Source organism: Aptenodytes patagonicus, chromosome Z (assembly GCF_965638725.1).
Source record: "Aptenodytes patagonicus chromosome Z, bAptPat1.pri.cur, whole genome shotgun sequence".
Classification (NCBI taxonomy): Eukaryota; Metazoa; Chordata; class Aves; order Sphenisciformes; family Spheniscidae; genus Aptenodytes; species Aptenodytes patagonicus.
The window spans coordinates 77,051,111-77,076,176 of record NC_134982.1 but is presented as its reverse complement, the minus strand read 5'-3'; the positions used below and the strand labels follow the sequence as shown (position 1 = coordinate 77,076,176).

The 25,066-nt window shown below is 46.6% G+C and overlaps 1 protein-coding gene across 1 annotated transcript; it reads right to left on the bottom strand.

Annotated features, from left to right (window-relative positions):
* Nucleotides 1-5,697: 5,697 nt before the first annotated feature.
* TMEM215 (transmembrane protein 215) lies at nt 5,698-6,417 on the bottom strand. The gene has a single exon (XM_076363086.1). The coding sequence runs from the start codon at nt 6,415-6,417 to the stop codon at nt 5,698-5,700; it is 720 nt and encodes a 239-aa protein (XP_076219201.1).
* Between the last annotated feature and the right edge of the window lie 18,649 nt (nt 6,418-25,066).

Genomic DNA, 25,066 nt, shown 5'->3' with positions numbered 1-25,066 from the left:
CATTCTAAATTGGAATTCAAAGATAAAATCATTTGCAATCCAGTGTTCTCTCCAAAGAAAATAGGGGAAAATTCCCCCTCCTCCTAATTTAAAATTTGCTAAAACGCACTTTCTGATGTAGAGATATAAAACAACCAGTTTGAAATGTGAGAGAGGGGGTTTTGTAGAATTTGTTTGTGTGGGAACCCTAATGACTGAAACCTTCCAATGAACACGCATGAGGCTACATGATGTTATTTAGTGTCCCATAGTATACTAACCACGGTCTTCTGGTTCAGACAGGGAACAAAGCTACCCCATCTTCTGTATTTGTACCTCATCTTTCCACTGCACTAGGTCTTAAGTGCATATGCATTCTTTTTGGAACTAACTTCTAGTGCTGGTTTTAACAGTTTTCATACAATACTAAGTTTGACCGTGAAGCGCCACATGAAATTTTTACTGTTACAACTTTGTGAAATTTGCCTTGGATTGCAATAGAATAGGTACTTCCTAGCCAGCGAACACCAAATACGATGCTACTGTAGTAGCACCCTTATGTCATGAGTGTGCATAATTGCTTATGATTATCACTGCATTTCTTAGTAAAATACTATGGTGTGTAAATAAGGGTTTTGATGAGATCTGAAAATGAATCAGCATTCCTGGCATCAGATCCCTACTACATACCCATTTTTTTTCTGTAGCTCTTGCATCCTGCCTGCAGGCAGAAAAACACTCTCTGTCTGTACCTGGGGAGCCTGTTCAGGGTAAGCTACCAAAGAGAAACTACACATATGGAAGAATGCACTAAAAATATTGCCTATGTGACCAGAATATAAAACAGTTAATCTAACAAAGTAATGAAATACTGTCTGTGAAGCCTTTTTGGTCTCTTTTGCTTTTATGAATAATACCTCTTTTTTTGTTCTTGCCTCACTAGAACAAAGTGCAGAACCAGATTTTCAAAGTATTTAACCCTTTCCCACTCCTTAAGTAATGAAACTGTAGGCTGAAAAAATACTAGTACTGAATCTGTCAGAATTGACCAAGGGTTCAAGGCTTTTACCAATGGTTTGGGGAAACGCTGAATGCAAAGCACTGGAAAATTTCAGTTTGTGATTGGTAACGGAGCCAGGATTTCACAGGGTTTATAATGAAACACAGTCCTGGGACATTTAAACTCTGTGTATCCTGTTGGAAGAACTGTGTGTCCATAAAGAGCCACAACGGAGTTCTTAGAAAAATTTTCTTCTCCTAAAGGACGGAAGGCATTTTAAATTGCAACAATAGGCTTGAAGCAGAAAATTTGGGTGAGGTATTGGAAAGACAGAGAGGTCCTCTAAGCAGATCTCAAATTACTATGTTGCTATGCTTGTGCATTCTGTGACCTGCTCTTGCAAACAAATGTGTAATGTATATACACCTATGCATGGTGCAATGTTCGTAAGTAAAAACATTAAGCATAAAACACTTCTGTGTTCATCTGACAATAGGATAGTCAGGGCTAATCTGTGCAACTGTTCTGAACAGAAAATAAACCGTGATTTAAAAAACAATGATAGCTGGATCTCCTTGCCTAGTAAAGACATACAGGGTCTGGAATTCCTCCACTGAGAGGACTGATAAATTAAAGGTAATGCTTACTGATGAAGGTTTGCCAGAGAGCATTATAAGTGAATTCTAGATCTGCTCTCTGCGTTGTTTCTAAAGACCAGACATAAAAGGGCCCATAGTACCAGAGAAGTAACAAACCTGCCGGCTGTCATCCCAGTAGGGATTGCATGTTCAGACGGGCTGCAGAGTAGGAATGGGCTCAGCATGAGCTGCTTTGCAGCTGATGCCCCACACTGTGTGTTAAGAATGTGTCAAGAAAACTCCTCTAGTCTACGTATTAGGAAACTCCTCTACAAGTTTTAATATGATTGATATTAGAAACTTACACAGAAACCTTTCAAGACTCAGAAAATCTCCCATGTCAGAACTGCATTCTCTTGCAATATGGCTTTACTGGCAATGTGTTGAGATTCAGGTTTCTGAGTGCAGATTGTGTTCTGCATATAAATAGATCAGTCCCTAAATGCTCATGAAAATCAGGCTGGAAGTGCCTTTGAGGCCTGACAGTCACCCATCTCTAACCCATCTCTACAGCACCTGTACAGTACAGTGAAAGGTATTATATAGATACGCAAAATCCCAGGCCTGTGCTGCAAGAACTGACCATTTAGTTGGACGTCTCAACATAACAGCTTACATGGGATGGATGATGTAGGGTCAGATTCTACCACCATGGTCAAGAGCAGGAGCTCATTCTGCAAAGAGTCTGGTACGTACCAGGAGAAATGCTGAGAGGGGGTCATAGTGGCTGTTACTCTGCTAATTACGACATAATAAATAGTTACTGGAGCCAGGACTGTGGAGAGGTTGGATCAGATGGGGAGGAGCTGCCTGTGGAAGAGCACCACATTTCTGCAGAATGCAGACCAAGAATACATTATACATGTGGTCCCAAGGGACGCACACCCTGAGCACGCTCACCTCCCACTCGTTCGGTTCCAAGCAGAAAGGACCAGCTATTGTTTAGTGCTCCAGAAGGACAAACTGCACACTGATTAAAACTCCCAATTTTCTGTTAAAGGCTTTGCAATGATCAGCTTGTATGACCGTAAAAATGCTATTTATGACAACAGAAATTTAAACAAAGCAACACAAAATTGCCCTGTGTACAGTTGATCTGTGTATCACATTGTTTCTTAAACGAAGGTAAACTCCACTGTAGCACTATGACAAATGCTACTCTAAAAATACATTTTATATATCTTAGGAACCTTCTCTCAATGTCCAAATCATTGGTTTTCTTCAAATGCTAATATATGCCCTGCCACCCATACTGTAGGACCATGCAATATGTGGCAATTGACTTCAATGAGACCAGGCATTAACCCCACAAACAGAGCTCCACTACAACTGCATGCACTGTTTGGAGGGTAGCATTGAGGAGAGAACCAGAGGTGTTCTAAAGGTAGCAGGGACAGAAAGAAGCTCTCATCTCCATCACCTCAGCTAAATGAACGGAGGAAGGACATTGCCTATAAATATCATGTTTTAAACATACTTTTTTTATATCTCTTTCTATATTGTGGGAAATTTTCACTCCCATTAAACTTTGCTTTAATACGAGCATTCTCTTGTTTTTACTCTAAGAATGGAATAAAGCACATGACTCAGATCTGCATGGTTGTATCTCAAATTATATATTTACCATTCCATTTGTCACTAGAGTTTGCTGTCTTGCCTTATAAAACCTCATATAACTTTTGACAGAGAACATATAATCCTAGACAAAATGGAAAAACTTGACCTCTTCCTATATATATTTGCAGAACTGTACAAATCTAGGTTCCCAGCGGGCTGACGCTTTGCTCTCTTATGCAAGGCAAGCGATTGCTCACAACCCCGGCAAAGGCAGTATGCAGCTACCTGGTAGCCTGTTTTCTCATGGTGTGTCCGATCTCCAGGGGTGCTGAGCACCCATGGGCACACGCTGAGACCCTCGCCTGCTTCCCTTGGGAACAGAATGCGATGAAAGACCCTATTCCTTGTCATGTTCATTAGCAGTATTTTAGCTGTTGGCTTCAGAGGTCATGAAATAAGACTTCCCAGCAGCTATCAAAAAGCTGCTCTGTACATTGCAGAATAAGGTCCTGCAGTGACTAAGCCTGCAGGAGACTATCTGCCTGACAACAACAGAGTGCTTTTTTGTGGAAGTGGGAGTTGAACACACCAGGGAGATGGTCTGTTTTTGTGGAATTCCTTTGCTCAGTGGTTAAAACTTGGGCTGTACAGAGTATAAGTGTTTGTTTATTCCCCCAGTACTGTTGCTGCATGCCAGAGCACCAAAGCCCTGTAACCACTTATTGAGAGGCTTTACCCGACTCAAACTAGCTAGTATTTTTTTAATTTATCCCAATAGCATCCTGATGCCCCACCAAAGGCTGGCCAAAGCGTTAACAACTTGTTTGGTCTGAAAGAAACCAAACTATCTTGTGTAAAAAATTGTATTTCCTCCTTCTGGAAACCTCTTCAGAGACTGGTTCTCTGTAACTATTTGATGTAAGTTTCCAGACAAACAAACTGGTGGATGCATAAAGTTTCCATTTACTTTCCAAACTATTCCATGGGCAGCAAAGAATGGCTCATTTCAGTGGAAAATTCCTTGCCACTTTCTACACAACATCTCAGTTTGCTACAAAAGAAAGGCCATTATTCTTCTTTCCTACCCTGGTAATTCAATACATTTGTTCGGTGCAACTTATGGTTGACAGAAAACAGCTAAGTAAGAACAGTTATTAAGACTTCCATCACAGAGGAACTTTTTGGAGTTGTAAGCATTTAGTTATAGGAACTGGGACTTCGTGAGACACTAGCAAATTACTCTATGCTGTAGTAACCATGACCCTAAGAGCTTAACCCTTAGAGTAGCTGCTTAGCATGCACATCTTATTATACCACATCTCTGTTACCCACATAGTAGAGGCCAGGTAAGATTTTTATACACAGCATGGAACATGCAATTTACTGTTGGGCAGAATAGCCAGGATTTGCGTTTTGTATGAAAGCTGCAGGCTCAGATTTTGAATGGTTAATCCTCATTACTCAGTTCATATTTCTCTTGCTATGTATCCATAAACTGTGAACAAACACATCTGTCAGCCAGGTCCTCTGTTCCCTCCCCCCAGCGAAGCACGGCTTTGAGACCCCTGAGTGGACTGTAACCATTCACCACCTGTAGAGAAACATCTGGCATTTTAGAAAAGGCACATGAAAATGATATTTTCAGAAGAGTCAGATCCAGCTCTGAACACAACCCATAGAAGTCAATTCCTTAAGCAACTTTAGAGGTACTGAAATATATCTTTAAGACCTGAGACCACTGACATCTGCTCCTAGTCTCTGCAAGAACTGTGTCATGATCATGTTGTAATCTCCTTGTCAAGTATGCCTATAAAATCCAAAAGTGTTAGAAACATTCTAGTGAACTCAATACCAGTGGGGAATGAAGCTAAAACCTGTACCTTGCATGCTATTGATGATGGATTAGCCTTTGAAAACTCCCCTGAGCCTATCCGGCTTTTGGAAGAGTCCACAGGGTCAGCACATCAATTCGTTGAAGCAGAGGAAAATAAAATCCTGACAGAAAGAAGAAGGAAGAAAGACAAATCACTTCTACACTCCCTAACATCAGCCAGCTATTGGAGTGCACGCTGACATCTCTCAATCCCTCCCAAAATGAAGTGATGCCTTTGCTAAGACCCATTCAGCCATAGAGCACCACATTCTTTCCTGCAGACAGCTCCAGAGTTTTGATTCAGTTCTTAATCTCAGCTGACAGCCACTGCTGCCCTCCTGCCAGTGTGTCTACAGGCTCGGATACAATAGGCAGCAGGAAAACAAAAGGGAGGGAAAGGGAGAAAATAAAATTAAAATGTAATTTCTTTTTTCCAAAATGAAGAATTGAATTCTTTAACCTTTAAACATGCTTGTTTACTTACAGAAAGAGTATTTCAGGCACAAAAGGTTTGAGTATCAGTCACATACCAGGTTAAATTGTAATAGTATCGGGATTGTCCCATGCAGTGCAGTCAGCTATATTATCCCCTATCAAGAAGTTGAAGCTGTAGTTTTTGTATACATACATATATATAAAGTATGCATCTTTCACACTATGGTCTCCTGGTCTGAGTTGACTCCAGTAGGGTTTATGTAACAACAGTATCTGTCATAAGGGCTGTTCTCCTTGTAAGAGCAGATGATGATACTGTCTTTAGGAGCAACAAAAATGTTGTCTTCAATGTCAGGGCAAGCAGCACTGTCCCTGGTGGGAGAAGAGCTCTTCTCCAAGGCACTGTACATGGAGCCATCTCCCACGAACACATTCCCCGGCATCTCTGGGTAACAGGTCTCCAGGTACCTCAGCATCTCCTCCTGCTCCACCTTTCTGATGAGGCTCTTGCACTCTCCCATGGTGGTGGTAGTGGTGGTGGTGGTGCAGATGGACACTGAGTCCTCGCCCCGCAGCACCCTCCTGTCCTTCTGGTATGCTTTCTTGGCCAGCTCGTTGCAACTCCCCTTGCCAGACTCCAGGTCCGAGGGGGTCCTCAGCAGCTCCATGACATCCCGGTCCTTGACTTGCTTGCAGCACGGACACTTGTTCTTGGGCCATTTGGTGCAGCCGTCGGTCTTTCTGGTGAGGGCGATGGCGGCGATGCCCGGCAGGCAGATGGCCGGCCCGATGGCCAGCAGTGGGATGTCCCCCAGGGTCTCTCCCTTGATGCCGGACACGGTGAACATGAAGCCAAACACCAGGAAGACGCTGACCAGAGCCACCACCAGCCCCGTCCGGGGGTTGATGTCGTCGGGTCTCATGGTCCGCGCCATCCTGCTGGTGTGCGAGAGACCACTTTCCTTCACCGAAGCGGCCCCTCGGGGCAGGGGGTGGATGCTGCCCGGCAAGTGCCTGAAGTTTCCCGGACAGTGAAGCACGGAGGCCCCCGACGGCGGGCACCGCACGGCTTCCCCTCGGCGGAGCCGCAGCCGGAGGGCGGGCCGGGGCCGGGGCAGGGGCCGGGCCGGGCCGGCGGGCGGGAGCCGTCCCGCCTCCTCCCTCGCCAGAGCCGCTCTGAGCCGCGGTCCGCCGACCGCTCCACTAAGGCGGGAGCGGCCCCCCCCCGCCGGCAGCCCCGCCGCGCCCTCCCACGCGTGACGGCGGACACGCGTGGGGACGGCCGTGCAGCCGTGGGCACGGGGCGGGGGGCTCAAACCCTGCAAAAGGGCGGGGGAGCGGGAGGGGAGAGAGACCCAGGCGACTTCTAGCAGCCGGCGGGCGGGGAGCAAGCGGCCGCAAGGGACACCTGCCCTTCGCGCTCCTCCTCCTCCTCTTCCTCGCCCAGCCCCGCCGGAGCCCCGCAGCAGCCGTGAGTACGTGCACCGCCCACGGGGCCCACGGGTGCCGCGGCGCGGGGGACTGCGGGGTCGGTAGGGTGGGAGCTTTTAAGAGGGTGGGCCGAAGAGGCTCGGGGGGGTTCCCCCCACCTGACGGCCACCCCGGGCAGGCTTCCCCTCCCAGGCGGAGGGGACCGGGTCTGGGAAGCCCGCGCTGGACCCCCCGACAGGCGTCCTTCCCCGGGGTGCACCGGCCCCCCCTTTGGAAAGCCGGGTCTGCGCTCCTTCTGCACGGGGCCCCCCGCCCTCAAAGCCCCTGCCTTTTTGGGGCTGGGATTTGCGGAGTAAATCCTCTGCCGGACAGAGATCGGTCCTGCCCCAAACTCCCCTTTCCCGAGTTAGGTGCAAGCGGAGAGCAAGCAAGGCTTTCGGAGATGCTGTGCTGCTGCTGAATTTCATGCCGGGGGGAAGCCCTTAGAGATAAAGTCTCTCCCGGTGTTATCCCCTCCCCAAGACCCCAAGAATGAATCTAGCTGTTGGGATGCATCTCACAGGATTTCCCTTGGTCTCTAAGGCCCGCCATAAATCAGCTGTGATGGTGATGTTCAGTCTCTGTGTTTTGATGCAAACGGGTGTTGTCCCACAAGCGGGGTCCAGTACCCGGGGTACAAAAAGCCAATCTTACACACAGAGCCGAGATATTTATTTATCTGAAGTTTGCACAAAGCTGGGTGCCAGGTGGTAATTCCACAAAGGTAGCACACCACACAAAAGAACTACAGCGTATTTATATTGTTACATGATTAGCAAAAAACCTGCCTAAGTTCGTGCTCGCTGGTTAGTTATGTTCAAATTAGCCTCGCTTGCCACGTAAATTAGCACGCATGCTCCTTGCGGGCGTGGGGGGACAAGTCTCTCCAGTCTTGCATTGAGTCGGTGGTCGCGATCTCCCCCTGCCGCCTTTACCTTTCCCCTAGTTACCGCAGTTTTTTGCTGACTTCTTGTTTCTTTGGCAATCATCTAGCCTCTGACGCCTTCTAGGGCAGGATGTTCCCCTTTTATCAGTCGTCTTCTTCAAGGGCGCAGTCGTCGTAAGGCGTGCATTGTTTATACAAGGTAATCAGGCCAGTGCAATGAAGACTACAGTCTAGGTATTAACCCAAACATATGGCTACATGGGTGATGGTAATTTAAAGTAAGCCCCACCGTCTGAATGAATACAGGAAAGAATCTGAAATGTGTGGGAATGTGGAAAAGCAGGAGGAACCTTATGAGCAGCAGCATTTTCAGGCAGGTTGCTTCAACACTTAATGTGCCAGTGACATAAAGGAGTAAGTGCTTTCACCTGGGGCAGAGATACTGGGAGATAAAAAGGAGTGATACCAGAAAGTGTCCAAGGGAATTAGGAGAATAAAATAGGACATTCTGAACTAAATTGTGAAACCGTGGTTTCTGTAAGTTTTCCCATTAACATGATTCCTTTTCCTCATGCTAGAAATTTGGAAAGCTCAGAGAAGCGGTTTTAGAAAACACCCAAACACCCCTCATCTTTCAGCCATGAAAAGGCCTGGTTTTTATTCATCCTCCCTACAGTACAACATGAACAAAGCACCTCTATGTTGTAGATTTCCAAGTTACCTTGCAGAGAGCAAGCTCGAGAATGCCCTCTCATTAATGGGCACAACTCCTGCCTTACAGGACAGTTTGTTCATAAAGAAGGTGTCAAGTGATAGCCTTTGCTGTCTTAATTTGAAGGAAGAGTAAGTGTGGGAGCAGAATTACACATACTGGGGAGAGGTGTTTAAGTTGGTGGCAATGGCCTCGTTTTGAGATTAAGTTTGTAATGGACCATGATCATCGTTTGAACTTGTCCTCCAGAAACGTGCCCAGTAAAATCCACGTTGAGCCTCTCACCTGTTGCTGAGTGGGCTGAAACATGAATAATTTGGACTCTGTTAGGAATACCCTCCATCTTGACTGAAAGACTTAAAAATCAAAACCTTCCAGTTAGATTTCAGCACAAGTTAACTTCCACTTCTGTCACTGTGCAGGATTTAGCAGGGTGAGCAATGACTGTAGCTTCTCGGCTTGTATTTTCTGGAGTGAGAATTTGCTGCTTGTTTCCATCTGCTGTTATTCAGATACACAGCTTTTATGTCCTCACATTAGAATGAATAAAGCCTTTTTTACCCCTCTGCTAAATTCTGGATGAAGGGAAATGGTTAACCTTCAGCCAGTCTGTCCCACATAGCTAAAATATTGTAAAGGTTATGTTATAAGCAGGGTTATGTTGGTAAATAATGCTCCCACACCTTCCTTCACCTCCCCTCATACATTTGAATAGTCTTAAGATTTCCTGTTGGGTTGGAAATTGGTCTTTTGCTGAAAAACAAACTATGTTGCTTGGGAATAGCAATTAGCTGTAGCTGTATTCATCAACAGTCCTTCAGAGAAAGGAAAACTGCATTAGTAGATGACACAGAAATGTAAATGTCATTAGTGGCATCAGTGGAGGGGAAAAAATACTGTAAGAACTGCAGTACATGTCAGAAGATCTAACAGGAATAAAAATGGCCCTTCAAATTTAAGCGACAGGGTTACTGAGATGGAAGAGAGAACATCTACTTTGGAACGGAAAGCTGTTAGTGGGCACGAAAATACTTACAGAAAATGTCAGGACAAAAGTGGAACTAAATGCCTCCAATTTGTCCCTTTGTTGGTGGTTTCCAAGACTAACAGTATGAAGATTGTATGCTTCCTGGGGGGATAGAAAAGGGAAACCAACCACTCTGTTCCAAGAAAGCATGCTACAATTGTTAAAATTGTCTTTCCAAGCTAAAAATCAAGAGATCAGCAAGTATCCACTTACACAATTGAGCAACAATGCAAATGGTTGAATTGTCTATCCTGTTCATAACTAGAGAAAAAAAATGACTCCTTTGAGGTGAAGCACGTGTCCGTTGTGGTGCCTTACACAAAAGGTTTGGATTAGCTAGTGCAGTGACTGAAAATCCAAAGTATTAATTGAACAGATGATGATGGTGATTAACGACCTTTAATTTAATTTAACGATTGCTATTACCCATAACTTAGACTGTTTACTCAAAGCAAAATTAGAGCCAAATTTAGGGAAAAAAATGTGTTCTTATTCTACAGTGTGATTTTGTCAGCTCTTTTAGGACTGGTCTAATTGGATTACTGTCTGGAAAAGACTTTTGGGAAGATCTAGGATTCGTGAAGAGAAGGCTGTGAACGGACACCCCTTACCAGGGTAGGCAGAATGCAGGTATTGGACACGAGTCATGTGTCACGCATAAATAGGGATATTAAATGGTACGCTGGTATGTTCTGGGCTGGGACACTAATTTCAGCTTGCTCACCATGCATTTCCCTTATATATTCAGTTAGATACAAAACCCTTTTCCTGTCCCACGTAACAGTTCAGTGTAACTGATAATCAGGTAGTGTATGCCATCCTCTCACTGTTTGAAATTCATAACTAAAAGTAGTGGCCACTGTTGGTAAAATATGTAAGCATGACTCAGGTTGAAAGCAGCTACAGAGGTGTCACCTACCCCAGCTCCTTATGGCCTTGTTGTGGAAGCTGGAAAACTGCAAAGTAGAGCTGACTTCAAATTGAAAATAGAGATTTAAAATAAAGAGCTAATTCAAAGTGCAGTGACTATTGTAGTGTTAGTCGTGTTAAATATCGCGAGTGCCCAAAAGGGCTCAACCCCCTTCTTTATCATCTTGATCCATCAAATATAAAATATATAATTTTGAATGGCCCCAAATGAGTAAAACACTGTTGAACATTAGCTAGGGAGGTGGGAACTTTAACATGTCAAAGATCTGAGAGTCTTCAGCAGCCCTGGTCTCACACAGTGGTCTGAGCCCAATGCATCTATATAGGAATAACTCGTCCTTTCAAAAGGGTCGGGTCCCTCAGATAGAGATGACCCCATGGTCTTTTTTATCTCCGCTACTTTTAGCACTTGTCACCTCAACAATGCAAATGTCCTCTAGCCTGCATTTGCTGACCAGTTGTATTGATGCTAAAATATCAAGAATCAGCCAATCTGGGTTGTTACTGTTACTAATGTTTTAGCTCAATGGCAGGCTATTTCTTAATTACCATGGAGCAACCAAAACAGCTATCTAGATAAACAACTTTAGACGCGCTACATCATTTCTGTTTTTATGTAGGTTTGATGGTACAGATCAGAAAAGAATGGACCAAGATGGATGTGGTGAAAAGGGTACCAGTTGAGTGACAGTTAGATCTAAGTTTTCCTGGCACTGCTTTCTTAAACCCTTCTCTGAATCTTTTGTTTTGCAGATCTGATTGTCCACTTCAGTCAGTGGCTTTGTGTAAAAGCAAAGCCTTTCTCTGACCAGGCAGTACTGTAAAACCCATGGAAAAGTGTGTGTAGCATGTTTTTTAGCATCCTAAAGGGAGACACATCTGAGTGGTGCAGTTTTGAATTAATATGTTACAATTGGCAGCTGGTCTATGTATAACATCTCAGCCATACCATACCAAGACTCCACAAGTCCTTAGTAATATCACAGGTAAAATTAGACTCCCCTTTCCACGTCCCAAGCTCTGTGGCAATGCTAAAACTTGACACAATTTGATACCGCTTCTGAGTGTGGGATCATGTAAGTCCTACCTATAATTTGGATATGAAACACAGGACTTGTTTTGCTGACAAGTTCTGTGTGGGTTGGGATGCTCAAGTTTCAAGCTTTTACAACAGTGTTCTTGTGCACAGGTTTGATCCATCCCATTAGCTTGAGTAGACTGCTGTCATTCTGCTGAGGTCACTGGCACTTCAAACCTGCTCAAGAGTTGCTTCACAAAGTCCTTCCAGTTTGCTATCTATGGCAAATACTCCTTGCTGGAGATGGGTGCTGAATGCCACATCCATCTCCAAGCCTTCTTTAACATCGTGTTTTCTTGGCCGCATCCACAAAAGAAAATACTTGCTAATTTCTTTGTGCTGTGCAAATGTGTGCAGTGATTCTCAGATGCCTCAATTTAGAGATTTTTTTTTCCCACTTGAAAAAGCTTGTTGTTCACGCAGCTCCACATACCAAAATTACCTTATTTATATTTTTTAGAGTGGCTCTTCCATCCATCCTAACCGCTCCCAAAGCCCCAGGCAGTTCTCTGTCTCTTCATGTCCTCAAGCACAAGAAGTTAACCTGAGGGAGGATTTTTGGATCCTGGCTGTTCACTAATGCCCCTGGGTCTTGATCTTTGCAGGCAATCATTTGTGCTTGACGGCTGCTTGCTGGCGAATTGCCCGTAGGTCAGATGTGGAAGGACTCTGCTGATGAGAGAGTCTGATCAAGAAACAAGTGGCAAAAGGGAAGTAGCAGATGCCTGAAGGGCTTTTGCTTTGCCACCGAGCCATCACACCAGGAGCCCAGGAGCGGGATTCAGAGACCCTGGTAATGAGTCATGCACCAGTCTGGCAGTGACCCTGTGGACTTCAGCAGGGCTGCTGTGGAACAGGTGCAGGCTGTTGTTGTATGAGTCACAGCATCAGATAGTAAATTTGCACCATTGGAGCAAAACCCTGCCCATATAATTCAATGGAAACTTTGTCTATCTGCATCATTCTGCCTGGTATGCTTTTTCCCTTTAGGATACATCTGATTAAATATACTTTATTTCTTCTATCTAGAAGTACTCAGACAAAAGATGCAATAATCTCAGGGGATTCACCCACAAGTACTGTGTGTTATGCATAATGGTGAATAATAGGTATCTTGCTTTGTCCCAAAGAACACAGCAAACTGAAGCCCACACTTCTTAAAAGGGGTCTCTAATTGGAGTCTCTCACCTGTGGAGAGAGAGAGAGGGAAAATAAGCCATGTCAGGTTGTCTTGACCTAACTCTACAGAAGAAGCTAATGATTTCGGATGTGCTGAAACACCTTTAAAACAGTTTTAAGCATAATCATGTAGAAATGACCACATATTAGGGCACTTGAAATGACTAATTCTCTCTGGGAAGCTTGCTGACACCCTTCCTGCCTGTTTAGGAAAAGTTAGTAAAAAAACTAAGGGAACTGATCAAAAGAGTACCAGCAATTCATGTTACTTGCAGGCTCTGGAAGACTGGAACTTCCCAAGCCAGCTTGAAGCAAATGAAAATAATTTGTTACCATCAAATCCCTTGTCTATAGCTCATTTAAACAATGCAAATACCTCTTTTTAAAAAATCATCCCATGCTGTGGATGTGAAAGAAACAGTGAAATCTTTGTCGTAACAGTCCTGATTGCCTGCCCTCTGATTATTTTGTGCCACGTCCACATCTGCATCTTCGCCAAGATGTAGCAGCTAATCCTGGAAACCATTTCCAGGCATATGAATGGCAAGAAAATAATCAGGAGCAGTCAGCATGGATTCACGAAGGCGAAGTCATGCTTGACCAACCTGATAACCTTCTACAATGAAATGACTGACCTGGTAGATGAGGGGAGAGCAGTGGATATTCTCTACCTGGACTTCAGTAAGGCCTTTGACACTGTCTCCCATAAAGTCCTCATAGAGAAGCTGTTGATGTATGGGTTGGGTGAGCAGACAGTGAGGTGGATTGAAAACTGGCTGAATGGGCAGACCCAAAGGGTGGTGATCAGTGGCACAACATCTAGTTGGACACCAGTGACTAGCAGTATACCCCAGGGGTCAATACTGGGTCCTTCAACACCTTCATTAATGATCTGGGTGATAAGGCAGAGCACACCCTCAGGAATTTTGCAGATGACACAGAACTGGGAGGAGTGGCTGATAACAGAGGGTCATGCTGCCGTCCAGAGGGACCTCAACAGGCTGGAGAAATGGGCTGACAGGAACCTGATGAAATTCAACAAGGGGAAGTGCGAAGTCCTGCACCTGGGGAAGAACAACCCCAGACACTAATATATGCTGGGGGCGGCCCAGCTGGACAGTAGCTTGGCAGAACAGGACCTGAGGGACCTGGTGGGCACCAAGTTGAACATGAGCCAGCAGTGTGCCCTTGTGGCAAAGGCGGTGAATGGTATCCTGGGCTGCATTAGGAGCGTTGCCAGGAGGTTGAGGGAGCTGATCCTTCACCTCTGCTCAGCACTGGTGAGGCCCCACCTGGAGTACTGTGTCCAGTTCTGGGCTCCTCAGTACAGCAGAGACATGGACATACTGGAGAGAGTCCACTGAAGGGTCATTAAGATCATTCAGGGACTGGAGCACCTCTCCTATGAGGAAAGGCTAAGAGAGCTGGGACTGTTCAGCCTGAAGAAGAGAAGGCTCAGGGGATCTTGTTAATGTATATAAATACCTGCAGGGAGGGTGCAAAGAAGACAGAGCCAGGCTCTTTACAGTGGTGCCCAGTGACAGGACCAGATGCAGTGGGCACAAACTGAAACACAGGAGGTTCCCTGTGAACTTCAGGAAACACTTTCTCACTGTGAGGGTGACGAAGCACTGGTATAGGTTGCCCAGAGCGGTGGTGGAGTCTCCATCCTTGGAGATATTAAAAAGCTGTCTGGACATGGTCCTGGGCAACCTTCTGTAGTTGACCCTGCTTGAGCAGGGGTGTTGGACGAGATGACCTCCAGAGGTCCCTTCCAACATGCACCACTCTGTGATTCTGTAATGGCAGAGAAAATGACGGATGAGTGTGAGCAGGTGTGCGTGCATGGGCTGAGCAGTCCCTCATCACTGTGCAGGGGCACTGGATGGAGGAGAAGGGCAAGGCATGTTTTGCTGGAGAAGGGGATGTAAGCAGCTCTCTCTGAAGTGGGTGAAACCTGCTTGGTGCACCAGGAGCTGTCTGGAGGTAGGAGTGCAATGTGACACAAGGCACAGGGCAGCTGTGTCCCTGAATAACAGGTAATCTGTTTTTTTCAGGAGGCAGCCTGTCTGATACCAGTCAAATGCTGATGGCTTGCCTCCCCTGTCTGCTCCACTGGGACTGTCTGCCATCACGTGGCTAGAGGCACCAGAGCTGCTTGCTGCAGTCTCATGGTGGCTCCCCAGCTCTCGGGGCATTTCCCTGGCAGCTCCCCTTCCCACTGCCTTTGGGGGATACCTGCCGCTTCACCCACCGCAGCCCCACTAGCCAAGTGTCTCAGAGGTGTTTCCTCCAGCAATGCCCTCCAACAACTGTGGGGACACAGAGGCTCCTCAGAGGACACATCTCACCTCAGCCCAGCTAGCTGCTGGTGGTGGCCACTGTGAAGAGCTTTCAGGCCTCCCTGAAGTCCCAGGAGAGAGTGATGTGCTACGAGACAGGTATCCGTCAGCTCCGCTGTCCTGGTGAGTGATACCCAGAGCTGGCAGTCAGGGCAGCTGGGGATCAAACCTACAGCGTGTACTTGCTGTGCAATTCCCCTTTTTGCGTTTGGCCTTCAGGTGCCCTAGAGATCGAGGTCAGGGAGTGACGGAAGTCTGTCCAGGCTTCCCTCCCACACTGTGAGCTGCTGGAGACTGCCTGCAGAGGAAACGCTGTTCAAGTTCGTACCCACAGGTGCAGCCGTGAGGATTTTGGGGGAAAGGAGGAGAGGAAATGGTTGTTAGGAAGATGTTATTGTTTTCCTCCCTGGATAATGCACCAAAGGGTTGGAAAGGGGTAGCAGCCGTAAGGTCTCTGTGATTGAGTGGGGAAAAATCGGGATACGTTCTGTTGTCCAAAGGAAAATGCCTGTGCATCACCATGGTCCTTGCATGCCACCGGCTGTCTAGAAATAAAGAGCTAACTTGTACAGGCACGACTCATAAGAGCCCTTGTTGCCTCAACAGTGGCTAAATGTGTACCTGATTGACCTTAGTGCCCTACTGACTAATTGGGCAGTTACGGGGGCAGCTTCACAGATTTTAATATTTCCTTTCTCTGGACTCACTGCCTTTTCCTGAAGCTGTACTCACAGTATCCATTAACTGACTAAGCCATCGCAGATGGTGAGATGATGATGACCATGAGCCAGTCACTGTACTGCGCGGTGTCAGGGAGCAGTATTTAAAGGTAGGGTTATGTGTTCATTGTGCTGGGAGCACAGTTGTGTGAATGCTTTAGGCATAAAATACATTACAGTGTCTACTAGATGAGGAGATGTGTAACCACAAAGGGTGAAGGATGGTGATGGGGGAGGACTTTGCCAGTGTTACACACCTTTCAGTGTAATAGGCTGTTCTTGTATTTCAAAGGCATTCAGTGCCCGGGGGGGAGGCGGGGGGGTGTTAAAGTTTTTATTGCAACACTTAGAGCGGGTAAAACCCTTGGATGCTAATATCAGCGGATATCAAATGGCTCCTGATTGCAAGCGTGGGTGTAAATACACTGCTAATTCACTCCCTCTCTGTAGAACAGACCTGTGTCTCTGAAGAAATTGGGAAGGATGCTGTAAAAACAGCTACATATGTTGTGGAGGAGGAGCAGAGCACAGGAAGGTCTCCAGCCAGCCCCCGGGAGCAAGGGGTTGGTGCAAACCAAGCCCCTGAGTACAGGCTCAAAACAGCCAAACCTGGCCCCTTGCCCACCCTCGCCTCCCCTGCACTCTGCCTGACGCAGAGGCAGCCTGGACCACCCAGGGCAATTCCCTTCGGACAAGGATGTTGCTCACCATTGCCCACAGATGGGCTTAACCTTGCTGCTGGGTTTGGAGGGCACCAGTGACTATTTACCCAGTGCATTTACTATTGCTGGCCCTTCCCAGCCCATCACAAGCCACCTGCTGGTGAGGCTCCATCTCTACATCCAGCATCAGGCGTAAGGTGCCGTATGTCCTCCCATTGAGGGATCTCCAGCCTACAAAGAAGGTGCTTCAGCCACATGTCAGGTTCCTTTCTCACTCTGCAGGCTGCTGCGAGGTATTGTGCAATACATGTGTGCAAAATTTTTTAATTCACTTCTGCCAAAGAATGCATCTTTCACTGGTGTGGTGGTAGGGAAGGCGCGGTAACAGAAGTTTTATAACAGGCTTTTTTCTCTTTCCTGCAAAGCACAGGCCTTTTCTGCAGACTCTGGTGGCGTTTTGGGTCCCCAGTGTACCGCACGTGTGAGCCCTGCCTCTTCAGCTGGGCTTTCACATCCCCACTCCCAGAAGCCCTGTTACAAGCAGGACAGCTATCAGAGGTCCAGCCCCAAGACCTGCGGGTGAAGATGCTGCTAAAGGAGGAGCTGGTGTACTCCCCCCTTCCCAACTGCCACACCGCAAGCAGATGGGCACAGCTCGTGCAGTGCCATTCTGACCCAGGCTAAGGACCCTTAGGTAACCACATTCTTGGGCTTCCAGTTGATCCCAAATGCCCACTTCCCGAGACTCATTTTCATTTTCCATTCAGGATGCTGCCATGGGATGTGGACAGCAAAGACTGCTCGTCTAGACAGGCGGCTCATGCCAGGCACAGACGCTTGGCTTGGACACCCCCTCAACCCATCTCCCTACGGAGAGTGAGCGCAGGTCAGTCTGGGACCCTCGTCTGCTGCTCTCATGGTCTCTGAAAAGGAGCAACCAACCATTGGTGTACGCCAAGAAGTACCTTGTGCTTTGACAGGAAGCTGCAATGTGGCAAGATGAGTAATTAACCAGCCTTGTGCTGCCACAAGCATTTCCAGTCCCAGCTGACAACAGACTAATTAAGAACCTCCCTGTGGTGTCTATTTTAGATAACCATTTACTTTGGTACAAATTAACAAAGGCTTTTCTAATGGCTTATTTCACAGGCGATTCATTAGATCAATTTGTGGGGCAAATATCAGGAACTTCAATAGACATTTTGAATTCCTAGCCACGAAAAGCCCAGACAATTTTGCTGAAGAGTGCTCTAATTTTATCAAGGCAAAACACTTGCTTCCTTCTGATTTTTTGTGTCATGTCATTTGTTCTCAGACATTACCTTAGCACAAGTCCAGAGGCTTTGAAAACTGAAGGTGGCCTTGTAAGCGCTAGGAACAGATTCATGTCCAGGCACCCTCGTTTGTGAGTTGTCCAGCAGAGCCATTTGGGGTGCTTGCAGACCGAGCACTGTGAGTGCTGAGTGCACCCAGTTATCAGTGTCGTCTGTTTTGGCATCTTGGTGGATGTTGAGGAACCAAACCTCACGCTACCCCTATGATCCCTGCATGTGTGACCATGGGAAACACTGGTGGATGTGCAACTCCAGGGGTTTTGCAGGATCCCACACACAGCCTAAGAGAATCAGAAAAGAGCCCTACGTCCCTCGAATGGCAGGCAGGAGTGTCCTTCCCTTCCACATTAGCTTTCAAATGTTAAGCTTGACCCTGCTCAACAACTGCACAAACACAGTTTGTCTTTAGGATGCTGCAGGAGTCTCAGATGTAGTCTGGACCAGAGCAGGGACATGGGTTGACAGTGAACCCAGAAGCAACCTGGTCATCTCTGCTCCAGGATCTGTCCTAATGGGAAAACATGTGCAGGAGAATTTTACCTTCCCTCACTGCCTCTGCACAGCCTCATGTTTACAAAGTATAGCTGTGAGGGTGAAATATTTAAATTTGACCCCAAATCAAGAGTGAGTGGATGACAGCAAAGACAGCAGATTGGACCTTATGTAGCAAGGGATTGCGCATCTTGGAAAGCGAATTGGGGCTTTGGACAGGAGAGGAGAGCGAAGAACATGAGCTGGAAGGTCTCGCTGGGGGAATAGGGCGGCACCGCGGCAGCAGTGAAATTCTCTGTGTGGTTTTCAGCAGGGTACAGTTCTCCAGGTGACTGTGGTCAGGCACTTCCATCAGCATTAGAATTAATTGGGAAGGTCTCTTGGAAATTAATGTTCGAGCACCTAATATCTTTTCTTTTTCCTCTGTGAGGATACTAGCCAGTTCCCTGTTTTCAAACACCATTAGAAACTTAGGTTAAAGCCTCAGAGATTAATTTTTCTTCCACATTTGGTTGAAATAGGGTTGTGGATTTGCATACAGAACAATTTCGTTGGAGAAATGGCTAAAGCTAGGGATGCCTCACTACAAGTCATCTGCTCAGAGCCACCTGCTCAGAGCTGTATAGATTATCTTTCTTTGTGGATGAAGGGGAGCGTTTTCATGCTTTTCTTCCTAAAATGCTGTCCCAAACTAGAATCCCTAGATTCTTGTCTAGGATTCTTGTCTTCACTCATAGGAAATGAAAACTCAAAACATTAGTGAGATTATCAATTTGCATTTCTCAGCACCTAATTGTGTGTAATTTTTGCCTCACGCCCCTCCACCCCCAGCAATTCTACATGAGCAGAAATGGGAACATTTCCCCTGTTTCATGGCAACAGAGCTGTGCAGTGGAGGCTCCACGAAGCCACACGCATTACGATTTTTATCCCTTGTTGCAGGCTGGCAGTGTGTAAGCTTTTCCTTCCCAGTCCTCTCTGACCCTTTTTGGATGCAAGCAGCTACAGCGAACATCAAACGTGACTTCGTTTGCCATAGCTATCTGCCCTCCCCCTCCTAATCCTTAAGGCTCTTGATGATTTCCTCCATGGCTGGACGCTGGGACGCTGGTGACCCACTTCCAGAGTCTGAAGGCATCGCGGAGCAGAGGGTAGCTGCAGCGCCCCGCAGCTCTGTTGAAGCGGAGTGCTGACAGCTGGGAGGCAGCAAGGGCTGAACACAATTGCTTCTGAAATGCACACTGCGCGCTTCTCCCCAGCAGATGCTTCTGCCATAGCTGCGTGACAAAATGTGCTCTCGACTGACGAGGCCAGACTCCTTGCAGGTGTAAACTGGCTCAGCGCTACCAGCTTCGATTTCTTCCCGACGAGGAGCTGTCCCTGTGCTCTCTGCCGAAAGCCTCTGAGGACCCTATTAAGCAGGGGACTTCTAGACCTTTTTTCTGAGGAGTAGCTTTATATAAGCAGCCTGTGCCGCACTGATGCAATTTGTGCCGTTGTCCTTTTCTGGTCGATCCTCTGAGCATTTCATTGTGGCCTCCTGAGGTCACTGGCACTGCTGTGCTAACTCCTACCTGGCGCACTCCTCCCTCAGCTGAGCTCAGCCTGCCAGAATAGTAAAATTGTCTACCAGGGGCACTCATGTCAACTGCTGGGTACAGCTGGCAGAGCTGCAATTGTTACTCCTTTCAAAACCATCAGCTGGTTGGATTTCTTTTTTCAACTTTAAATAGCTGTTTCCAAGAATATGAGGTGGTTTCTAAGGATGCTGTGTGCGTAAGACCCCCCCAAGATGTAAACTTACATGTCCTTTGTGCTTTGGTGGGTTAACAGATGGGCATGTCACAGTGCCTGAGACTCTGTCTGGCCACTGAAGCTGACCTGATGTCTACTGCTGATTTTCCAGAGCAGAAAATCTTCATGGGCCCATGAGCCTAGGCAAGGTCTTGTGGGTGAGCTAGGTCTAAACTCTAAGTGACCACAACCCACTGTGCTACATATTTCTCTGCACAGGCTTGCTCAGCTCCAGCAGAAACACCGAACAGTGCATTGTACCTAACTATGCAGCTTTGCCATTTTCAGACTCTCACCAAATACGCATCTTTGATTGCTAGGTACTATCTTGCCTCCAGGTCCCAGACAGTTGCATTCGGTTTGTTCCGTACTCCTGGCTCCCTTCAGGGGCAAGGCTATCTCGGGGAGAGCACAGTCTCCTGCTAAACATGCTGGAAACAGGCCATGAGGCATGTAGTCCTTGAGCTTGAACTGGAGAGTATGATCGTATTTCTCTAGAAAGGGAACTGGTTCCTATTGTAAATCCCTGTCCTAAATCCCACCCTGTTCTGCCCAAGGGAAGCCAGCAGCTGCCATGTTATCCCATGGCTTGTTGCAGGATTGCTGTCTTCACCAAACCAAGTTTCTAATGATATTTTAGCATTCATTCAGACTCTGTGTCCCTGGCAGGGTCTTTTCCACAGTTCCTACCCAGGTGCTAGCTGCAACACATGTAATCAGGCAGTGGGACAAAGACAGGATAAAAAAATTCTCAGCAAAGTTTATTTGACAGATCCATCAACTGTGATCAAAGGCCCTGTCCTGATCCTGTTGAATTTAATGGACATTTTGCTAATAACCTCAGGACACCAGTATCTGAGTTTCCCTGATTTGTAGACAAGACCATTATAGCTTCAGGAGAAATTAAATCCCTTCTCCTACTCTGGGTGGGTGGAAGAGGCGTGTATCGTCCTTCCTCTTTGGATGATGCCTGTTCTCACAACTGGCAATTATCTGAGACAGTAGCTGGTGTAGCATGTCAGAGGGGTGTGCTGTGGCAGTTTCTCTCATCGTATATTTAGCCCCGAGTCTGGAATACTGCTCGTACTAGACAGAGCTGAGCTAAGGTTACCTCCGTGATCGTAGCTGTGCATTTCTAGTCCGTGCAACCACTGGTGCTGCAGAACCTGGCTTTGAACTTCCATTTATTTTCATTCTTTCCTAGCAGGCTTGGTAGAGGAAGGGGTGTTGAGATGATTCCTCTATCTTCCTGCAAGATTTATATTTCTGGAATATGTCTCAACTGTACTTAGGGAAAAGGAATGAAATACAGCAGTATGACTGCGCTGGCAGAGCAAATGTTTTGCTGGTGGTAGCTCTTTCCCCCTTCATGTTAGCACTGAATTTGTTCTGGTATTCCTGAAATGCCTTTAAACACTTCATTTCTTCTTTAGAGTGAGCCGAGATGGTCCCTTGTGTGAAAGTTAGCTTTGGGAAGAAAGCACTAAGCCTCTTATGAGAGCAGAGCTGTGCCATTCCATCACCCTCTGTGGCATTTGAGCTGATGCCTCTTTTTATGCCTATCAACTTCTCATTTCCTTTGGCTGGGAACCCTCTTTCTTTCTGCTGAAACGTTTGGGGGGCAGGCAATTCCCTGGCTGCCTGCAGATGAAACGAGATCAGCTTTCAGCGTTGAGTTGTGTAACAGCTGCCCACTGTCACTGCAGAGCCAATTTTGGGACAGTGTCATCAGCTTTGTCAATCCATATGTCCCAGGGAGATTTTTACTGGATCAAAGCTTAAGTACACATTAACTGGATCAAATTCCTAAATGTACATCCAAGATCTGAAGTGATGAATGGGACACCCAGCTTTCATTAACCAAACAAAACTGTAATTCATTGATGTAACCTGAAAGTTTCGATGAATTCCAACTATCCGTAGGTACATAATCTCTTAAAGATTGTCCCATGCTCACCTTGGTCTGTATATGAATGTGTGTGAATAAGCAAGAAAAATTCTAGTATTCTCTTTGCAAATTTTGCTTTGTTTTTTAATAAAGCTTATAATTGTCAGATTTGTGCTTGTGAAAAGCATATCACAAAAAAACCCAGTATGAATTATATCACGGTTTCCGTTTGACAGAGCAAGTGTAAAAGGGTCTGGTGGAAGCTTGCAAAGGTATATTGTAGCTTTCTAATAATAAAAATGTCTCACTCATCTTAGATGTAGGACGCTCTGTCCTGGAAGATGGCCTCTTGTTTCCTAACAGCAGAGCCTCCTCCAGTGAGGGCATGCCCTAAATTGCTCTTTGCAATTGAATTCATTTCCGAACAAGGCGACAAGACCCCAGGGCTGGTAGGTCAGCACCACACAAGCTGCATCAGATCCCAGGTGGCTTTGCTAGGACGATCGGCATCAGCTTGTCTTGTCTGCGCCTGCCAGGCGGCTGATGGGCTGCCGAACAGTATGTGGAGCTCAGACAGCTCATGATTTACATAGGTTTCCATAGACAGTAGATAACTGAAACACCATGTGCTTCAGATGAGTCATCTGTAGACACCCTACTACTGAAAAGAAAGTCTCAGGACTGAGGTTGGGCATATTTCTCCTTGTCTAAACACAAAAGCATGATCAATTCAGCTTGCCTCACTTACCTGGTTTGTACTCGTTAAATTTTTGAATGATATTCTTCTTTCAGCCTAATAGTGGCTTAACTTCATCCATTACCTTAATATTTCTTTAGCTGACTCAATTTAAATAAGAAACCAATCGCATCTGGTGCAAAATTTGCTGAGTGATTGAGATGTGGGCCTGCTCAGTAGCTCATGGTCTGACATTAACTCTAGGTCACTTCTCAGTAGGCTTCTGAGCATCCACAACATGACAGCTGCCTTCAGGGTAGCTAAAGGAATGAAAAAACTAGTGCTTTTTTTTTTTAATTTTAAATAACCATCTAATGTTGTAAACAAACTAATAAACATACCTTAGCCAGACCTGCAGCATTTATAAATCAGTATAAGCAGCTCTGTTCCTCTGATAAAGTCAATTGGTGTATATTGATTTACATCTTCCACTGATCAGCCCTGCCTGCATGAGATTAACCCCTTGAAATTATCTTGTCTTTGAAAAGTGAATTTGGCCTATTTCTTTGCAGCACTGGGTAGCTTTTAATAGGAAATGTCAACCCAGCATTCTGGGTGTTTTTGGACAATGGGTTTCTTTATGGAAGTTACCATAATAATTTTTTTCCAGGAATAAGCTGTTTTTTTCAGGCTGGATAAATTCCAGCTGAAGTAATTACACTCTGCCTTCCTCAATTCCCCCAAAGGTCCAATTAATTCAGGCATTCTTAGCATAAAATCGTTACATGCTGCTACTGTACATGGCTAAACAGCTGTTGTACTTCCCCCCAACGACGAATACATCTCAGTGGTGCATAAACTGATTCCCTTATATCACTCTGCTGTGGTGTGCACGAATTATTTCGATGCTTGCAGTCCTCCAAGAAAAAGCACATTGGTTACGCATACTTTTATCCTGGTCTTCTTAGTGCTGCTAGTCTTGCTCATCCTTCTTCACTGGCTTTCTCATCCAGAAGAGAAGATGGGAAGAGGCAAAAAGTCCTGCTGGTTAAATTTGCTTCTGGATCTTGAACCACCATAGGTGGGGAAGGTCTCAGAGCAAAGGGTGGCATGTTGCCAGAGGTGCCGGGTGTGCTGGGAGGCTTCACTCACATGGCACATGTTGTTCTGAATACCTGAGAGGGCACCCGCTGCTGAAGTAATTAGTTACGTCCGGGTTGCTTAACAGACCCATGACACTGATGAGTTAGCTGTTGTCCATCTATAGTGACAGAGCGTTTTAAAAATCCAGAGAGTTAGTGGAGATGAGAAGCCTGCAGCTGCAGTAGTGCCTGTTCTGCTTTTTCTTTTGAAAGCGTTTTTACCTCTGCTTTTTCGGCCAGGTCTCGGTGTGATCGTTGCAGCAGGAGCACGCTGCTTTTATGCCCACCGGTTCCCAACTCTAATGATCTGGTGTGACTCCCGTGGTTTGTAAAATCAGCTGCAGTGCTCATGCCTGACCCTTGTTGGCAGACTGGAGCCAGCTGTCCCATCAGAGCTTGTGAACGGAGGCCTTTCCAGACCTTGTCCAGCTTTGGAAAGCTTGCCCCCATCATAACCACTGCGGTAGCGAGGCTGTTTCAACATCAGGGTTGAAAGGCACAGCCTCTTGCTTTTGTAGTTTGTGCGCCGCTGGGGCAGCAGCTCATGGCAGGAGGGCTGCAACGAGAGAGGGTCTCAAGAAAATAAAGCTGAGTATGAGAAGGATCAGAGGATGGAAGTTTCTCTACCATGTGCTTTGCTGTTTGACCTTCAGGGATCCTTTTGGACATGCTGTAGGATTTCCAGCTGTGTGTGTCAACCCCCAGCATCTGCACCCAGGTTTGCAAGATTCAGTGGGGACAATTTGTTTTGTGGAGCTGCAGTAGGCCAGGATAATCCACGCTTCTGTCTCTTCTGCGCCCGTGGATGCATTTATCTTTCAGCCCACGAGCGGCTCAGTTCACCTTCTTGCATTGCTCGAGGTATAGGATTTCAGCTGGCACCTTCTGGGTCAGGCTGGCTTTGGCAGGTGGAGCAGCTCTGGGAGGGAGATGGTTCAGTGCTGGGTGTCCTGCATCGGTCTGTCTCTGATGTCCATCGGCGTCTCACTCAGTGCCGGTTTACGGCTTCCTTCCTGCATGGCTGGCAGGGGTAGCTGTCATCCTACCGGCCCCCTCTTCCGGCATCCTCCGGCCACAGTGCAAAGTGCTGGGCACAGGCTGCAGCCACGAGGTGGCATGTGCGGGGCCACCGGAGAGCCTGCCTTTCCTGCGTGTGCTGCCAGCATCAGCCAGCTCACGTTTTATCCGAGCGCAGTCTGGAGGTGGACACATTCAGCACACGTCCTTCCTGGGGAAAGGCTGTCAGCCCTGAG

Coding starts and splice junctions, on each gene's coding strand:
- TMEM215 (XM_076363086.1), bottom strand. CDS start 6,417: ATGGCGCGGACCATGAGACCCGACGACATCAACCCCCGGACGGGGCTG.